General features: G+C 34.0%; 1 protein-coding gene across 2 annotated transcripts in view; it reads left to right on the top strand.

Annotated features, from left to right (window-relative positions):
* LOC126881235 (pH-sensitive chloride channel 2-like) overlaps window positions 1-20,241 on the top strand; it is a 174,417-nt gene that overhangs the window by 61,309 nt on the left and 92,867 nt on the right. The window contains exons 3-4 of one of the 2 annotated variants that reach the window (XM_050645380.1): window positions 14,626-14,712; window positions 15,690-16,002. In XM_050645380.1, the coding sequence (XP_050501337.1) occupies window positions 14,626-14,712; window positions 15,690-16,002 (400 nt within the window). The remainder of the gene's footprint in view (window positions 1-14,625; window positions 14,713-15,689; window positions 16,003-20,241) is intronic. The other variant, XM_050645381.1, reaches the window with a different exon arrangement.

The following is a 20,241-nucleotide window of genomic DNA, read 5'->3' as shown; positions in this document are numbered from 1 at the left end:
CTGCGGTCCCAGTATAGCTTGTAGTTGCCATCCTCAAGCATACTCTCAGGAACGTATTGATAATATGGGAGATAGTCCGTTTGGAGAAGTCCCAGCTTGTTAGCTATCTCCTGATAAAGGATTTTTCCCACTGCGTCATGCCGTTCCTTGTATTCAGTTGCAGCAAATGCCTGGCAACCCCCTGTAATATGTTGGATGGTTTCTTGGGCTTGACATCCATATCGGCATCTGTCGTTTTGAACCTGAGGGTCTTTGACGATATATTTCAGGTAATTTCTGGTTGGTATAACCTGATCCTGGATGGCCAGTAATGAACCCTCCGTTTCAGGGAACATCTTTCCTGATGTCAACCAATAGTTCGACGCTGTATTGTCGACATAGTCTTGGCTAACCTCATTGGGATGTCGCCCGTGCAGAGGTTTACCCATCCAGGTGCGCAGTTTTTCGTCCTTAGTAAGGTGGTTTATGCGCATTTCTGGTTCTCTCAGTTTGATCGGTGTTGTGTCATCTACTGCGCAGATTGCGCGGTGTAGAGTAGATGTCTCAGCCTGCATCTGAAAATAAGTTCTTAAATTAGCAATCTGTTTATCTAATTGCTCACCTATATCCATAAGTCCTCTTCCTCCTAAATACCGGGGTAATGTCGTTCGTTCTACTGCACTTTTAGGGTGGTGTTTTTGTGCCTTTGTGAGGTGTGTTCGTACTTTTCGCTGAAGATTTTCTATATCCGTTTTTGTCCACTTAACAATACCAAATGAATAGCTAAGCGCGGAACAAGCGTAGGTGTTCAGTGCCTTAAACAAATTTTTACTGTTAAGCTGTGAACGAAGCAGTTGTTTTACCCTTCTTATAAACTCAGTTGTTATCTCAGTTTTCATTTGCTTATGGTCAATTTTCCGCGCCTGCTTTACTCCAAGATATTTGTACATATCGTTATCGCCCATGGCCTCGATGTTCTGGCCATTTTGCATATCGAATCCACCGGGCTGTACCTTTCCTCTGACTATATTCAAAACACGGCACTTGTCTAGACCGAACTGCATACTAATATCATTAGAGAATGTTTCTACAGTTTTTAGCATCTCTTCTAGGTGTTCTCGAGTGGAAGCCATTAATTTCAAATCATCCATATACAACAGATGATTGAGCTTCGCTACTACAGTATTATTGCTTTTAATGCTAAAACCTGAGTCAGTGGAGTTTAATAGTTGGGAAAGGGGGTTCAAAGCTAAACAGAACCACAGTGGACTCAACGAGTCTCCTTGAAACAGGCCCCGGTTGATTGCGGATATTTTCGGTTTCGATATTGTTTTCACCAGGTATTTGGAGGTGAATTTTAGTCTTCCAATCTCTCATTATATGCCTTAAAAAGGTCACTATGTTATCATCGACTTTGTATATTTTCAATATATCTATTAGCCATTCATGCGGTACTGAATCAAAGGCCTTTTTATAGTCAATAAAAGCAGTAAAAAGGTTCCTTTTTTTTGGTGAATGCCTGGTTAGAAATGACTGAGTCGATGATAAGCTGTTCTTTGCAACCCATGAAACCCTTAGCGCATCCTTTCTGTTGAGGCTCTATGATATTGTTTAGAGCACAGTGTTGGTAGATACGCCGGGTTACACAGGATGTGATCAATTTATACAAAGTTGGAAGACAAGTAATTGGGCGGTACTTGGATGGATCTTGGGTGTTATTTTGATCCTTGGGTATTAAATAAGTAGTTCCCTGAGTTAGAAATGATGGTAATTCCTGCGGATTAGAAATAACATGATTAATTAATGTTGATAAGCACTCATGAATACTCCAAAACTTTTTAAGCCAAAAGTTCTGAACTCCGTCTGGTCCCGGAGATTTCCAGTTATGAAGCTCTTTGATGACATTTGAGACTTCTTCAGTCGTGAATGGTTCGTAGTTAGCAGTGACGTAGTGGTGACAGTTGTGCGTCGTATCTTCTATCCAGCCAGCATTGTTGTTAAGAGCAGCTGGTGTGGAAAGTTGATTTCCCCAAAACTCATGAATTTCTTCTTGGCTTGGGTAAGACTTGTCGACACTTTCTACGGTTGAATTGAGTTTTCGGTAAAACGCCTTCTCAGAGTTCTCAAAAAGTGCATTGTCACATTTTCGGTTGTTACTAACTTTATACCTTCTTAATCGTCCTGAATAGACGGAGAGTTTTTGTTTTAATGTATCCAAACACTGTTGAGCTGTGTTATTTTCTGGATCGTATCTCGAGTGTCTTGCAGTGCTCCGCATTATTTCTTCAGCTCTCTTAATGACTTTTCTACTTGTTACACCTCTTATATATTCTGTGACTTGACCAATATCCCTACGCAGTAATTCAATTTTTCCAAGAAGTCTTTTTTCCCAGGGTGCAATTCTGTTACCAGTCCTTCCGTTATTAGTACCCCGTCGTGTTCTGATCTTAACGCCCATTACATTGGCAACTGCTGTTGCTTCACAGTAGATTAGCATATGCAGATATTCCAATGTGTGGGCTTCTACGACATAATTGGGTAGGACTTCAGTATTCACAATTTGTAACAGCGCACCTAGTTTCTTACAAGAGTTTATTCGTGGTAGCGGTGGTCTGCTAAGTGGATTTGTTCCATTAAACTCTTGTACGGCACGAGCCATTTCGGTTTCTAGACTATCGCGCAACTCGTTGTTTTCCTGCTGTGTATTGTCAGGTTGAGTTTCTGGTATGGGAATCTCAGGAATCTGCTCATCAAGGATTTCATTAGGGACTTGATCTAAAACTAGCTCTTGGTTTTATTATAATTATTATTATTATTATTATAAATCAAATAAGGGCAGAGGAGTGAGCTCCTATTATGCCCAAAAACAAAGAGAAATATTATTTTACAATTAATACAAATTAAGAATAAATTTAAAAATTAACAAACATCAAATAAAAATACCGAAAGAATAAAACAATGACGCCCTAAAACAATTCAGTTTTGTAAAGGTCCCATAATGTCCAAAACAAAGAAAAATATCGTATCGAAAAATATAAAACTAATAAAAATTATAAAGATTACAATTTCAAACAAAATTCTGAAACAATAAATAATGCTGTCCTAAAATATTTAAGTCTTACAAAGAAAATAAAGAACTATCAAGTCTATTTTTAAAAATGTTAACACTAGTTGCCGATATGGTGTCTTCATCTAAGTTATTCCAGACATTAAATATTCTGTTTGGTAAAAAGTTCATTCTGGATCTTGTTGTCGTCTGTTCCCTCTTTAATTTATAACGATGGCCTCTTAATCGTTCGTCTTGATTTAGCGTAAATATTGTGTTAATGTTTCCAAAATTATATTTTAAAATACGGAAGGATATGATTAGGTCACCTCGAAGATGTCGATGCTCAAATGTTGTTAGATGAGCCAATTGTGGACTATAGAAGAATTAAGAGAGTTTCCTGGGTAGATAGAGTTACGAACAACGAAGTACTGAGAAGAATAAGTAAAGATAAGGAAGTTGAACTTACAATTAAAGAAAGAAAACTACAGTATCTCGGACAATGCAAGGAAAGATAGATGGCAGAAAAAGGTTAGGAAGAAGACGAATTTCATGGCTGAAGAACCTGAGAGAATGGTTTGGATGGAGCTCAAAGAACTATTTAGAGCTACTGGCTCAAAAATTAAAATAGCTATGATGATTGCCAACCTCCGTAGCGGAGATGGCATCTGAAGAAGAAGTTATACTTATTATAATGAACTTTGATTGATTCTACCTTAATTTTGTCACAAATAATCTTTTAGAATAGAATAGAATAGAATAGAATAGAATAGAATAGAAATATGCTTTATTGTCACTGAAAATTTTTACAATTTTATGGACAAAGCTTACATACATTCATAAGAAAAACATGATATAAATAACAAATAACAACTACAATTTACTAAAATTAGATAAATCGTCAATAATGTACAGTATAACATATAAACGCCAAGACAAAAACAATTTATTGCAAAATATATATAAATTGCAAATTGAACATACAACAAATAAAATAAAATAGGTACAACATAAGGAACTGACAAGTTTATGCTACTGCGTATGGAACCCAATTTTCTTAGTTATTCATTAAGAAATTCTTCTATTGAATAATATGGTCTTTTGGATAGATAGCCTTTTGTCATTTTACGGAACTTAGGGAAAGATGTTGCAGATTTAAGTTGTAACGGAAGATGATTGTACAGTTTCTTCGCGGAATATAATATAGATTTCTTTACTAACTCAGTGGATGGAATCGGCAAATAAATATCAAACATTGAATTTCTGGTGGAGTAACGATGATTGGGCCTTGATGGAAAGACATGAAGGTGTGTACGAATTAAACAAACCGTTTCTAGAATATATAAAGATGGAAGTGTTAAAATTTCGTGATCTCTGAAGTAACTTCTGCAATGTGTAGATCTTCTGAGGCCAAACAAATATCTTATTGCTCTTTTTTGCAATCTAAAAATGACATCAAATTGAGCAGCTGTACTAGAACCCCAAAAAGGAAGACCATATCGAAGATGAGACTCGAACAACGAAAAATATGTTATTTTAGAAGATGCTAAATTGAGTTCCCTTGAGACAGATCGTATTGCATAGCAAGCTGAGGCGAGTTTCTTACTTAACGAATCGATATGAAGGGACCATTTGAGGTTGCTGTCTAAAAAAATACCAAGAAATTTTACAGAATCAACGGTACTGATCTGGTTGTTATTAAGAGGCAAATGTTGAAGAGCTCCTTTATAGGATAATTCTACTGTTTTATTTACGTTAAAAGAGAGTAAATTAGAGTCAGAGTCAGACCAGGTCTTTATCGTCAGTAGATCCGAAGTTATAGTTTCATGAAGAGATGCAATAGTTGAGTTGCTCCAAGTGATACTGGTATCATCAGCAAAAAGAAAAATTTTCCCATTGATTTTTAAATTAGTGATGTCATTTATAAAGATAAGGAACAGTATAGGACCCAATACTGAATCTTGTGGTACTCCACATACGATTTTTGAGACTAGAGTCAGTATCATTTGCTCTAACTAGTTGTTTCCGATTATTCAAGTAGGATTGGAACCAATTCAAAGAAATACCTCGAATTCCATAGAAATTTAGTTTTGTAATCAAGATGTCGTGATTTACACAATCAAAAGCTTTGGCATAGTCGCAGAAAACAGTGGCAGTATAAAGATTATTGTTTAGTGCTTGGTAAACCTCGTGTAGTACATAAAACATGGCATCAGTGGTACATTTATTTGTTAAAAAGCCGAACTGATTTTGTGATAAAATGTTGTTATCAACGATAAAGGACATAAGTCGAGTTTTAATGAGTCTCTCAATAATTTTGGAGAGTACCGGTAGTAAGGCAATAGGTCTATAGTTGCAGGCATCAGATTTTTCGCCACCCTTATGAAGAGGAATAATAATGGCTGTCTTTAGGCACTCTAGAAATTTACCTTTTTCGAAGGAATCATTAATTAGTGAGAGGAGGATATCCAACACATTTTCTGTGAGATTAGAGAAAATTTTTGTAGATAGTCCATCAGTACTACAGGATGATTTGCTTTTGATACTATTGATTGTTTGGATCAGTTCAGAGTTATCGACTGGTCGTAAAAAGAATGAATTCGAGACCTGTCTTGAATTAGGAAGATAGGAAATGGGATCTTGTTGCGGCAAAATTGTTGATGTTATATTTTTACTCACATTAACGAAGTAGTCGTTTAGACTTTCAGGATTTGGAAGGAAAAATGATTGAGCTGTGTGAGTTTTATTTCGAAGATCGTTTATTATAGACCAAGTTTCTTTTGCAACACTTTTAGAGCTTCCCAGACGATTTTGATAATAGGCTTTTTTAGCTGACCTGACAAGTTTTAGATATGTTGTCCTGTACTTCATGATATATTCAGTGACAGCAACATTGGTAGTAAATTTCTTAATTTATAGTAGTGAACGCATATTCTTAGCTGATATGCGAATACCTTTCGTAACCCAAGGTTTCCGATGTTTTGGCTTAATAGGAATTAAAGGAAATGCCTTATTGAAGATGTGGAGAAGCTTATCTAGAAAAACACTGAAATTATAGTCCACGTCTATAGAAGGAGATTGCCACTCAGAAGTTAAGCATAAATTTTGGAATTTACGAAAATTCTGGGCGGTAAAAATCCTACCTAAACGTCGGGTTTTTGAGGAGGGTTTGCTAAAGATGTTAAACTTCGTATACACTGCTTCATGATCAGATAGTCCCGCATTAATAACTGTAGAGCTGATATCAAGGGGTGAGAAATCTGAGACAATATAATCGATTATGGTAGATGTAGTTTTTGTAATCCTTGTAGGATAATTAACGTGCATTGAGAGACCATACGATTCAAATATGTTTGCCAGGGACACTTGGGTAGCACTAGCAGCAGCATAATTAATGTTAAAATCACCGCATAGAATTTTTCTGCTTTTATGAGGCAGGTCATCTAACAAATTTAGCAGGTTCTGAAAAAATAGTTCCACGGTAGAATCAGGTGATCTATAAATGCAAATAATGTAAAGATTAAGATTTTTATTATAAACTAAGGAAAACTCAAAGAAGGATTCACTTAACAAAAAGTCATATTTTGTTACCAGAGAAAAATCATTATTTCTAGAGAGAATCAGGGTGCCTCCATGAGCCGAACTTGGATGATCATACCTGGAAGTTGTGGTATATTTTTCTACAAAAAAAGGCTCGTTAACTTCAAGCCAGTGCTCTGTAACCGCAACTATTGGAGGAAATCCTAATTCCTAACTTGATCTAGTATCTAACTTGATCCTGTCAAAGTTTGATGTCTCCGCCGGCAGCAGTTTTTTTTCCCATTTCTTTACGGCGGAGGGAAAAATGTTGTCATGGCAACAATATGAAACATGTCACAAAGCAACAATACAAATGTCATTAACATCATTTTTATTTATAGTAATATTAAAAGTACAATTAGTTAATGAGGCATTTTCAAAAATTGAAACCGTGCAAAAATGTTCCCGACTCTTGATACGCATTGGTAATTGTTGATGATACTGATGGTCGAGCACAACTTTCAGCAATCATTCCCGATGTTGGCGAATCATGAGGGTTTAAAATTTTTTGAGCATGAATTGTACTATTTATGGTTGAAAATTGCTACGTTTGAAGAAAAAATAGTATACGTTATTCGGCAAAGAAGCGACTTTTCTTGACTTGCCCTCTATTACGCGCCTCACTTCGTTCGGCGCGTAATATCGGGCGCGTCAAGAAAAGTCATGCTTCTCCGCCTCATAAAGTAATATACTATTATTATAAAAAAGTTCTTTTTTATAAAAGTGTAATTTTTTACTAAATTTCTACACCACTCTCTTCGGTTTTCTGTTTGGTTATTTCAGTTAAAAGCACAAATCGATCTAACATTCTGCAATATATCATTTTAGTCTAAGAGCTAGTGAGTCCTGCGACTAACGGTCTTCCTGTAAGGCTAGAATGTGTATAGTGATAATTCATAGTACACTAAAGCTAAAAACCATGACCTGGCAGGCATCAGCCCTGCACGTGTATCTACCAGGTGAATCTAAAAGTGCATAGTTAAGGGAAAAAAACTTTCTCCTGTAAAGTTCAAATTTAAGTATGTGTTTGAGTAAGTCATTTGGAAGAAATGTGTACAATGACAGGCGATTCTGAACAGCATAAGACCTTGCCAGGCGAGGGGAAAGATTAGAGTTTTTTCCTAAAACTATTTTTTTGCATCGAACAAAGTTTTTTTAGGTTTTTTGAATCATTTAATCTTTTCTCTTGGGTTAATAGTTTTTGACATAATATAAGCGATTAAAAATTTAAAAATTGCGAAATCGACCATTTTTATTTTTAACCCTGAATCGCACATTTAACTGAAAATTTCAATGTTGCCAAGGTAGGTAGATATTCTTTAAACATCGATTGATGAAATCCCGAAGAGTTTTTTGCAATATAATATCGAAAACCCCTTTGTTTTTTAATTGCTAATCAAGTGGGTGCGACACTGTAGTATAAGTGAGGACGTATGAATTTGCATAAATTCATTATCTCGAGAATGGGCAAATTTGAAGAGAAATCCTTAGACTGGTCGATTTTTATTTTTAAATTAGGACTTTTTGGCATATATATATATAATACTAGTGATGTCATCCATTTGGGCGTGATGACGTAATCGATGATTTTTTTAAATGAGAGTAGGGGTTGTGTGATAGCTCATTTGAAAGGTTATTTAATTCTCTATTTAGTAATATAAACATTAACATAATTATTTATACAGGGTGTACAAAAAAATTTTTTTATTGAATTGATTTACACAAAAAGAAGAAAAATTTTTTCACACCCTGTATAAATAACTGTGTTAATATTTATGTTATTACTGCATAGAGAATTAAATAAGCTTTCAAATGAGCTATCACACGACCCTTAGTCCCATTCAAAAAAAATAATCGATTACGTCATCACGCCCATATGGATGACGTCACTAGTATTATTTATATGCCAAAAAGTCCTAATTTAAAAATAAAAATCGACCTGTCTGAGGATTTCTCTTCAAATTTGCCCATTCTCAAGATAATAAATGTATGCAAACTCAAACGTCCTCACTTATACTACAGTGTCGCGCCCGCTTGATTATCAATTAAAAAACAAAGGGGTTTTCGATATTGTATTGCAAAAAACTCTTCGGGATTTCATCAATCGATGTTTAAAGAATATACCTACCTACCTTGGTAACATGGAAATTTTCAGTTAAATGTCCGATTCAGGTTTAAAGTGACCGATTTCGCAATATTTAAATTTTTAATCGCTTATGTTAAAAACTATTAACCTAAGAGAAAAGTTACTAAAGACCTTTTCTGTTTGGAATGATTCAAAAAACCTAAAAAAACTTTGTTCGATGCAAAAAAAATATTTTAGGAAAAAACCCTAATCTTTCCCCTCGCCTGGCAAGGTCTTATGCTGTTCAGAATCGCCTGTCATTTTACACATTTCTTCTAAATGACTTACTCAAACACATACTTAAATTTGAACTTTACAGGAGAAAGTATTTTTCCCCCTTAACTATGCACTTTTCGATTCACCTGGTAGATACACGTGCAGGGCTGATGCCTGCCAGGTCATGGTTTTTAGCCTTGGTGTGCTATGAATGATCACTATACAAATTTCTAGCCTTACAGGAAGACCGTTAGTCGGAGGGTTCACTAGCTCTTAGACTATTTCTCCACATTAGTTTTAGCCTACCACGCTTTTAGTAATTAATAAATAACAGTATATAATCCTCTCTATTATTTTTTATGAAACGGATTCGGAAAAGATAAAATTGTAGAATAAAGACTAACACTATATCTAAAATATACAACGCTAACAAAAAATAGCATATTATTTCGAAGAAGGAAAGCTAAACAACAAGCACTGATGATGGTCTTATAGGACTGAAAACGATCTGAAATTATAAATCCATTTAAATATTTTTAAAAAAATTTTAGTGAAATTTTATAACATTTTACATTAGAAATATTTACTTCATAGTTTAGTTATACATAGTATAATATATTAGCCTTCTTTCTTCGTCTGACGTTCCGCTTCTACACTGCCTTCTGTCTGGAACCGCATCTGCTTCGGGTACCTGATTCCCATTCCTCTTGTTGACTCTTGGACATCTTTATCTGTAGGGTACTGTTTTAGCCACCATATCTACTTTTGATTGGATGTCTTCAGCACTCACCTGGCTAAACCCTGATGAGATAGTCGATCAGTGGTGTTTTCCTCTGTACATCCTCTGTATGCGATTTCTAGCAAGGACGTCCCTGGTCTTAAGGAGTCTTATTGTGGCTTGGCGGAAGCCTTGTCCTGTTCTTAGCCTACTCTGTCAGTAGTGTGTGCTGGAGCATTTCTTTGATGTTTGTATATGTTGCTCTGTCTTCCCATGTCAACCCGTTGATTAAAGACTGGAAGGTCCCCTAAAAAAAAGAAAAGAAAGATGAAACGAAGCACTAACGTTGTTCTTGTACAAAAGAGGCTACAAAAGCTACTTAAAAATTTATCATTCGATAACATTACTCTAGACAGCAACATAACAAAAATTTTTATTAACGAGTTAAGTCTGATTTACGAATCTTATGGAATTTACTTTTCACCTCCGGATATTTCACAAATTGGAATTACCTTATACCAAATTTCTCCCGGCTGTTGGTCTAAGCCTCTGGATACGTTGAGTACTTGAGTAACTGTAGCCAATAAAATAACCTCAGCCAGTCGCTGAAAAAGATACAGACAAGTAGCTAGTCCAAGCGTAGAAGTTTCGTTAATTTCGCAAAGATTTTCGGCATATTCAAATTAATCCAATAACATACAGGGTGGGGCATTAGTGTGACAAAGTCCAATTACTCGTTTTTCGTAAGAGATACAAAAAAAAGTTATTGAGGTAAAAGTTGGGACACTGATAGTACCATAATTTTAAAATATTTTCAAATACACAGAAGCGTGCGTATTGACAGGGTAACACAAACTTATATTTTTTTAAATGGAACACCCTGTATATTTTTACTTTTTTGGATTCTCCTCAATATTTCCATTATTAAAATATATGGTTTTGTAATATTGTACGAGGTATTTTAGTCGTTTTACAGTCGAGATAAAGAATGCAATAGAAGCTGCAGAAACGATATTAATGGTAGAGATTGCCGATTTAAAAAACAAAAATTACAAATTAGAGGAAGAGAATAAAAGGTTAGTACAGGAAGTCGAGCAAGTGAATAGACATAATAAGAAAAATAGTATAGTGATTTTCGGACTACATATAACTGGAAATCAACTTACTGTAAAAGATATTTGCGCACATATATTGTCTTTAGTGGAAATTGAAACCAAACTAATAGACATAAACAACTTTTACACGTTGGGAAAAAACCAAATAGCCGTTTAAGAATAGATTTAGTAAATTATTGGATGAAAATTGAAATTCTAAAGAACTCTTTTAAATTGAAATAAAAGCCGGGTATATTTATTTCATCAGTGCTAACTAAGAAACAACAAATAGAAGCCAAAACATTGCGGAAGCATTTATTACTGGCCAAACAAGACAAGAGAGAAAACAGCTACATAAAAAGAGGCAAACTCTATGTAAATAATAAAGTCTATACAGCAGAAGATTTAATTGATATAGAAAAGAATAACGAAAGACTTACAAATAGTGCTCCTGCTACGCCAACAGCTGAAGCAAAAACCTGTGAAGAACCTGCTAAACATATTCCAGAGGTACCAAAAAACCACAAGTATAAACCGGACGGAAGAGATAACCCAAACGGAACACTCGCGTCTTCGAAATATACAGGTAAACCATTTACTCGCCAGCAAGATAAAAAAACCAGAAATAAATCAGCTTCTTCCATTTCCTCCAGAAAGTAACAGCTGAAAGGGGTTTCTGCAGTAAACAACTACTGCTGCGTTGCAAATTAGTAACAAAACAAGGTCTGTAATAACAAACAATAAAAAAGTACCATAAAATATCATTTTATTAGAATACAGGGTAGGGTGTTCCATTTAAGAAAACTCAGAAAATACTCATTCCGAGTTTCGACCCACCCTGTATACTAAAATTAAACATTTCGCTATACTGTTAATAATTAACAATAGTAGACTATATTAAAAATCGTTTGAATATAAATAGAAAATTTGGTGTCAAATCACTACAATTCTACTGGGTGTAGATGTTGCTACGAAATTTAAAAAACTCGTAATTAACTTTTAAACTACCTCGTATAATATTACAAAACCATATATTTTAAAAAAGGAAACATTGAGGAGAATCCAAAAATGTAAAAATATACAGGGTGTTCCATTTAAAAAACATAAGTTGTCACCCTGTCAATACGGACGCCCCTGTATATTTGAAAATATTTTTAAATTGTGGTACTATGTGTGCCCCAACTTTTACATAATTAAAGTTTTTTCGTATCTCTGACGACAAACGAGTAATTGGACTTTGTCACACTAATGCCCCACTCTGTAGACAAACATTAAGAAATTTATTCCCAAGTATTCTTTTACCATATCGCACCACGACTTCAATATTGACATAACCCTAACAAAATGGAAAATATGTTTTTTAGCCTACCACACTCCTTTAGACGTTGCTTTCATTGTGAAATAATATCATATAATTTAGTTAAGTACCTTAGAATCTGCATAGTGTGCCTGTGTCGTTACCATTTCCGGTTTTGGCTCTCTCGGCATTAGCAAATCGAGAGTGGATGTGTCATAAATACCGTTCATTTTTAAATATTACCCAAACATGCGATAATACATTTGTTGCAATTCATTAACAATTACTCAAGTAATACTTTTCTAGTGCCATAACCTGTGATATTGCAGGTTGATAGGCCTAAGCCTCGAATTTTGAACATGCGGGCCTTGGCAATAGCGGCTTATCATATTTTGAGGGTGAATTTCAGGGTAAAGCAATACTAATATCTAAAAATAAATACTAGCATTGGATCTCTCTCTCTCTTCAATCCTGACCCCCCGGAGGGAGTGTAGTGGTCGACGTGATGTCGTGTATTGTCCGTCTCCAAAGATCTCTGTCTCTGGTCATTTCTTTTAACTCATGCATAGGTCTTTTGAATATTCCTGTTATCTGATCGATCCATCTTGTTCGGGATCTTCCTCGTGATCTTCGGCCTTCCACCTTTCCTTGTATAATGAGTCTTTCCATGTTTTCTGTGTTGGCTCTCATAACATGTCCAAAGTATTTTAATTGTTGGAGATGGACTTTACTGGAGAGCCGTTGGCTAACTTTTAGCTTTCTTAAAATCGAATTATTTGTTCTATGGTCGGTCCAAGGAATTCGTAGCATTCTCCAACAGAACATTTCAGAGGCGTCTATCTTTCTTCTTTCCGAATTTCTCAGGGTCCAAGATTCACATCCGTAAGTTAGTATTGGGAATATCAAGCAGTTGATCAACCTCATCTTTAACGCTCTTGAAATTTGACAGTCCTTCCATATTGTGGTCATTTTTGCTGTGGCGACTTTTGCTAGATCACATCTACGTTTTATTTCTTCCTGTAGTGACCCTGTGTTTGTAATTAATGATCCCAGATATAAGTATGAGCTCACAACCTAAAAACCGATCAATTGTGGTTATATGTGGATGATTGTCATGTAGTCTATCCATTATCATGATCTTTGTCTTTGATATGTTTAATTGCAGACCAAATATTGACTTTCATTTTCAACCAGTCGTATAAGATCAATCAGCTCTGCTTGACTATTTTCAAGAAGGGCTGTGTCATCTGCGAAACGTAGGTTGTTTATTTTATGACCATTTATTGAGATGCCTTTTTCCCATCCTTCAAGTGCTCTTCTCATAATATATTATGCTCTCCATATATATTGAATAATTGTGGAGATAGTATACATCCCTGTCTGATACCCCGTTCTGGATGAAATTCGTTTGAAAGTGTGTCAAGTAGTGTGACTGATCCAGTAGTGTGTTCGTATAGTTCTGTTATAAGCGAAATAAGGTGTTGAGGTACTCCCACTTCTTTTAGTATTTGCCATAAGTGTCTCCACTTGACCCTGTCGAACGCCTTACGATAATCTATAAAGCATATGTACAGTGGAATATTGAATTCCCTAGATGTTTCGATTATCTGTCTTATATTTAACAGGTGTTCTCTAGTACCTCTACCTTTGGTAAATCCAGTTTGCTCTTGTGGAATTTCTCTTTGAAGAAATGTTTTTAGTCTCTCGTTGATTATATGTATCATTATTTTACTGGCATGTGATATAAGAGAAATACATAGTTCTATAATTGTCGCATTTATGGAAGCTGCCTTTTTTATGAACTGTGGTTATTGTAGATTTTGTCCAGTCTTCAGGCCATTGTTTTGAATGCCATATTTGGTTACAGAGTAGATGAAGTAATTTTACGCCAGTTTCTTCTGTAGCTTTGAGCATTTCTGCTGTTATCATATCTGGACCTGGTGCTTTATTATATTTGAGCTTACTGATCGCGGGTCTTACTTCATTTTCAAGTATATCAGGTTCTTCTTCCATCTCGTCAGATATTTGGTTAACAGGTTCTTGGCGTTGATCATCTTTATATAGGTCCCTGCAATACGATCTCCATGTCTCTGCTATATCTTCTCTGTTTGTTCTCAGAGTTCCAGTGTTGTCTTCAATGGCCCAAGTTCTGGCTTTAAAGTATCTTGTTAAGTAGCGTATTTTTCGAAATAGATCTCTCGGCTGATTATTCTGATCATGTCTCTCAGTTTCTTTGCATATACCCTGGTAGTACTGGATACACACTTAATCAACACGAGTGTCGAATTTGGTTAACAAGGAAGTTGCAGAGAAAAAAATGAAGAGTTCGCATAACATTTTGTTTTTCCTCTCCTGAAAAATTTGCGATTTCAGTGTTACCGCACTAATGAAGTCGAGGTGTGATATTACTTTCCTTACAAAGAAAAAAAATTGATGCTCTTTCCCATGACACAAAATTTGTTAAATTCATTTTAAATTATATAATATAATAATTATCCCACGGTCATGTTAAATACTATAATCTATAATTTGTAGTTGTGAAAGACATTTGTATTTTCTTACCATTTTCAGAAGTCTCAAAATATCCGAATTATGATCAAGCGGAGTTCTAAAGGGCCCCCTCGCCGTACAGATGAAACAAGTCGTAGTCACATAAGCGTAAGCAAAGGTATTACTGGTGGCATGTGGTATAGCACGCTTAATTCGTATATAAAATGCACTGGATTTTTTTATTATTTAGATTAAGGCCATCGGTACATAATTCGCAAATATTTTACTGCTATCCCTACGTTTTCTGTCTTTACACGGCAAATTACGTGTAGTAAAATTCACACTGGTATGGATATGTAAACATTACTAGAATGTCATTCTACTTGACAATGTCATCATTAACTTTAAAGAGATGGTTTTTGAATGTCCTTGGATAACTAACTGTTATTTGTATAATTGCATATTATTATTAATTCAGTTAATAAATGTGATAATTTTTTCACTAACTATGTATTCAGTGATTTTAATAATTTATATGTACAAAAAAAATTAATACTCAATCGAGAAAAGAGGAACAGTGTTAAAGTTATTTTTTAATAATATATTGTTACTATGGAACGCTTACAATTTTTAACATCTTTAACAAAAAAATACTTGAATCACAGTATATATCCTGATGTATTCTCAGCTTGAATCTTCCATAAATAATAAACTATAAATAACTTTTTATTAAGTTGACGTCTTAAATCAATTATCTATCAAATACGCTATCAATATTATTTAATTATCACATTATAATAAAAGCTGGACCAAATTGGAAGTATATTACTCAGGATAGAGATGGAAGGAGTTGGAAAAGGCCTATGTCCAAAAATTAATGATGGAAGATCAGACGAAGAAAAAGAAGAAAAAGAAAAAGAAGAAGGAGAAAAATATTAGAATCCATAGGTACTTTTGTACCGGTTTTAATATTTTTTAAGATTATTTTTTAGATTTTAATTTTTATTTGTACAGTTTTTTGGTTTATGAAATGTGTGTTCCGAATAGGAAAATGAATGAATTATTTAAAAAAATATATTTAAAACTTAGTAACATGAAATAATTTTAAATCTATTCATTACTCATCAATATCTTTTATATTTTAGCAACTCAAAGCTCACATTTTGGTCCAAATGAGATATAAAGATATCCGATTGAGTTATGCTGCTTTGAGTCCAAACAAACGATTTATCAGAGGAGAAGAGGATTTAAAAGACAGAATCTGGGCACCGCATTTGATTCTGTCTAACGAGAAGGAATCCAGTTTGATGGGTTTAAGTGATAAAGATATATTTATACAGATAAACCCAGATGGAGAAGTTGTATATGGATATAGACTAAGTACCTTATTCTATTGCTGGATGGACTTGAAGAAGTTTCCGTTTGATCGCCAGACTTGCGATCTTACATGGGTTAGTTGTGAGTAACATATTATAGGTTTTATAAATTCATTTGTCAAAAATATTATAAAATAATAATTGTTGTCTAACTGGGTTTATAGGAACTACATATTTCTTTATAGTCTTAACTTTTTTTTTTTCGTCTTTAAAGAGGGGGGGTCTGGAATCTTCAAAAGACACCTCAGTCCAGAACGCCGCCTGACTGACCTTAGTGCAGGATTCATTCTTCGTAGTACCAGCGATAGTTCCCGAGGTGCTTTAAAACGCTCTCTCGTCGCCGAGGCTACGCCGAATGCCTACCTGCTAAACCAGACCCTCCTCTGTCATCCAGCGCTCCGAAAACGGAATGGCCGCTGCAAGGTCGACATCGCTTCCGAAGCACTTTACCTTCATTTATCCGAAGCACTTTACCTTCACTTTACCTTCATTTATAGTCTTAACTAGGTTACTGACAATAAGATATATAGGTATGTGCTATTTGTATCTTGTGTACTTTTTATTGACAAACAAAGAGTACGTTATGGTAATTGGGCCCACCATTAAAAAAAAAAAGAATGTGTGTGTACTTTGTACGCACGTAAGAAGTTTTACCTCTATTATATGATTTCAACGAAATTAATATACTTTAAACAGTTTATTTATATTTTATTTAAATATTAAACTAATTTTAATACTTACTACTTCTCAAAAAATGTTATTAAAACAGTGCCAAAAATTAAATTAATAAAAGAATAAAACACACACAAACAAACACATTGAAAAATGCCACAAATGATTTCTGAACAATGTAGGAAAAAATTTTACCTAAATACGTATTTTCTGAAAAAAAAATATATAATAAATAAACTTACAATCATAAAATGTATAAAAAAATAAAAAAATAAAAGTTTCCATTGAGGTTCGAACCCGCTTATCAGCGCAGTTAGTATTGAAATTCATTCACCTTAAACTTTTACCCACGGAGACCATGTGTCATCATGTGCGAAGATCAACTAACTAAACGGATTAAACTTTTGACGGTTCTGAATTTAACCAAATTATTTTGATTTTGAATTGAAATTATTTAGAATTGAAAGAAATATTAAAATACAACAAAACATACGAGTAAAAAACAATATATTAAGTGAATATTGATAGAAATGTTGATGGTAATCAAATTATGTAAATCAAAGCATTACATACTATTTTGGTAGGTTCTTTTTAAATTTTCCAAATAGGTATGTACAGTTACGATCACTGAATATTTTACACCTTAATTTTTATATTGTAATACTGTAAAATTGCAGTGTCGCAAGTCGTACGGATTTGATAAATGTCAAAGTCAAAAAATTTTAAAAAGTCAATGCTTGTCAAAAATTTCGCGAGTGTTGAAAAATGAAATAACGATATCAAACTCCTCCAAAATGGTTATAATAAATTTGAATGAAGCGCAAAAGCAAGAGCAATTGCCAAACTCGAAGAAGGTTGGTTTTTAAGACAAGTTTCTGCAGATTTGGACGTGAGCTATTATGTGCATATGGAAAATCAAACAAATATTGGATAATTTGGGATAGATATAAAATAAAATCGGTATTTTCAAACCAGACTTCCTTGTTTTCATTATTAAGACCATAATCTATTCTATTCAAAAAAAAACTTCTTTCTATACTTTCCATTTTGTTAAACTTAACTAAAATATATTTATATTTTTTTTTTCTAATTTTAAATAACCTATTCTAGGTACACCACTGGTAACGTCACTTTAACGTAAAAGGTGCGTTTAAACGAGGTAATAATGTAGGCTTTTATCTTCTGTTTGTCTAGTGTCTAGGGTTGATTCTTTGGTCACAGGTCGATTTTAGGATACAGCAAATACTTTACTCGTAAATTACAAGGATAATGTAACAACTAATGTGAACGGCAATTAACACTGAACATCTAAAACGGCTTTATATCAAAAATATTCTATCTTATTTCGTCGTTCGTCTTTATTCTGATGAAAAAGGCCGTCTGCCCCCTATCATCAGCGTCTTAATGTCAACTCGACTTTTCTCTGACTTTCTGACTACTGTCACTTGGCCATGATATGTTGAACCTATAGATCTATCGCGTTTTTTTTTTTATTATTAGGGAAATGCCACTTAACTGGCTTTCGGCTCGCGTTTATGATAAAATAAAATAACTTGAACGAATGTAATCCTACACTCGGCCATCCTATTCAGAATCCGACTCGGATTCGTCGCTTTCATTGTCGACCCACGGTTTAAGATATTCAGCACACGTTGATGTTCGCACTGGTCCCTCATGCTCACCAATCTTTATAACATCATAACGATTGTTATCTTTAACCTTGACAATCTCGTAAGGACCTAAGAACTTTATCTTAAGTTTAAGTCCTGGGCCGAACTGGGTTCTTTTTATTGCAACTAAATCTTTCTCCTTATAGATTCTTGCTCGTTTTCTTCTTGAATTATACCCCTTTTTGTTTTCAGCTTGTACCTTACATATTTGTTCTTTACATCTTTCTCGAAGTTCTTTTCTATCTTCATCATATATTTTTATCGCCTCTTCCTCTATGAGTTCTCTGATTCGAATGTCTTCTTTATTTTTCATTTTTACGCCAAGCAATACTTCGAAAGGTGTAGTACCTATACTTCGTTGATAAGTAGAGTTCAATGCACTTTGTACCCTGTAAACATTCTTATACCATTTCGTAGGTTCTTCTAAACTCAATTTCGTAAGAACAGGGATAATTTTGTTCTGAAGCTATTTCCTTGTGGCATTTTTATGATTAATTATTTATATGGGAAATAAGCCACAATTAAAATGAAAAAATAATTTTATTAACGTTTCGACGCCCAAATCGGGTGCCGTTGTCAAAATACAAAATATTACTAAAATAAACTAAAGTGTTGTTGCTAAGCAAAAAAAATTCTTCTAATAATTTATTTAATCTCACTCATTTATATTGGCAATTCAGACATATATTATACATTTTAAAGTAGAAGACTTTAAAATGATATTGCCAATATTTATGAGTTGCGTTCCTGGGACGACTTACTGAAAGATAGTTCATTCGATTACATGAAATTAACCCCAACTCAAGAATATCCGTCATAAAAAATTATAGCATGTGATATGTCTTTAAAAAGACAACCAAATGCAACGACAGTAAAATTCTCGCGTTAGAGACTTCATAGTAAATCACAAGGGAAAACCAGGAAAAACCCTGTGATACTATCCCGACATCGTAAGTATTTGGTCTTACATTAATTTACTCTCAAAAAATAATACCAAATTCTGACTTGTAACATATTTAAATTATAAATAATATTAATAATACTAGATATATAAGTAATACTAAAATATAAAATATGTACTAGCTCGATATTATTGACTTACTAATCTTGGTATTTTCTTTCTATTGACTTCCTCTTTCAGTATGGGTAACCACATCCTACTGCATTCTACCGAGGAATTTGCGACACAATTGGTTTCATTTAGCATAATTAGAGCCGCTTCTTTGATTTTTCTCTTTTTACTATCTGATTCTTTCAGGACTATACTTGAATCTCTCCACTGAACTCTATGTTCATTATCCCATGCGTGTTGACATATTTGAGATCTCTCAAATTCTCTATTTTTAATATAAGATTGATGTTCACTTATTCTAACGTCTAATGGTCTTGATGTCTCACCTAAATAAAATTGTTCGCATTCACAAGGTATTTTATAAATGCAATTCTTTGTTCTTTCTTGATCATTGTTAGGTTTAGTTTTAGATAGAATAGATCTCAATGTGTTTGTTGTTTTGAATGTTGTTGAAATGTTGAATTTATTTCCTATTGTTTTAAGTTTCTCGGATAGTCCTTTTATATATGGTATTGATATTTTCCTCGTATTATTTCTGGTGAATGTTGTAGGATCCCGTTCTAAGTTGTTCTGTTCCATTCGATCCAATCTTGACAATTCCTTATTTATAAACGATAAAGGATAATCATTTTTTAATAAAACAGATGTTAACAATTGTTTTTCTGCTAAAAAGGAATTTTCGTTAGAACAAGTAATTTTGGCTCTATCATATAAGGATTTAATGATTCCCTTTTTAACGTTGATGTTGTGATTTGACTTGTAATTGAGATATCTGTTGGTGTGTGTTGGTTTTCTATACACTTGAGTCTCATATCCAATATCCTTCTTTGAGATCAAAACATCGAGGAAAGGTAGGCTGTTATCGTATTCCTTTTCCAGTGTAAATTTTATTGTCTCTTCTTGATCG

The sequence above is a fragment of the Diabrotica virgifera genome, chromosome 3 (assembly GCF_917563875.1).
Source record: "Diabrotica virgifera virgifera chromosome 3, PGI_DIABVI_V3a".
NCBI lineage: Eukaryota > Metazoa > Arthropoda > Insecta > Coleoptera > Chrysomelidae > Diabrotica > Diabrotica virgifera.
The sequence above is the reverse complement of the archived record's forward strand: the minus strand, read 5'-3'. Positions and strand labels throughout refer to the sequence as shown.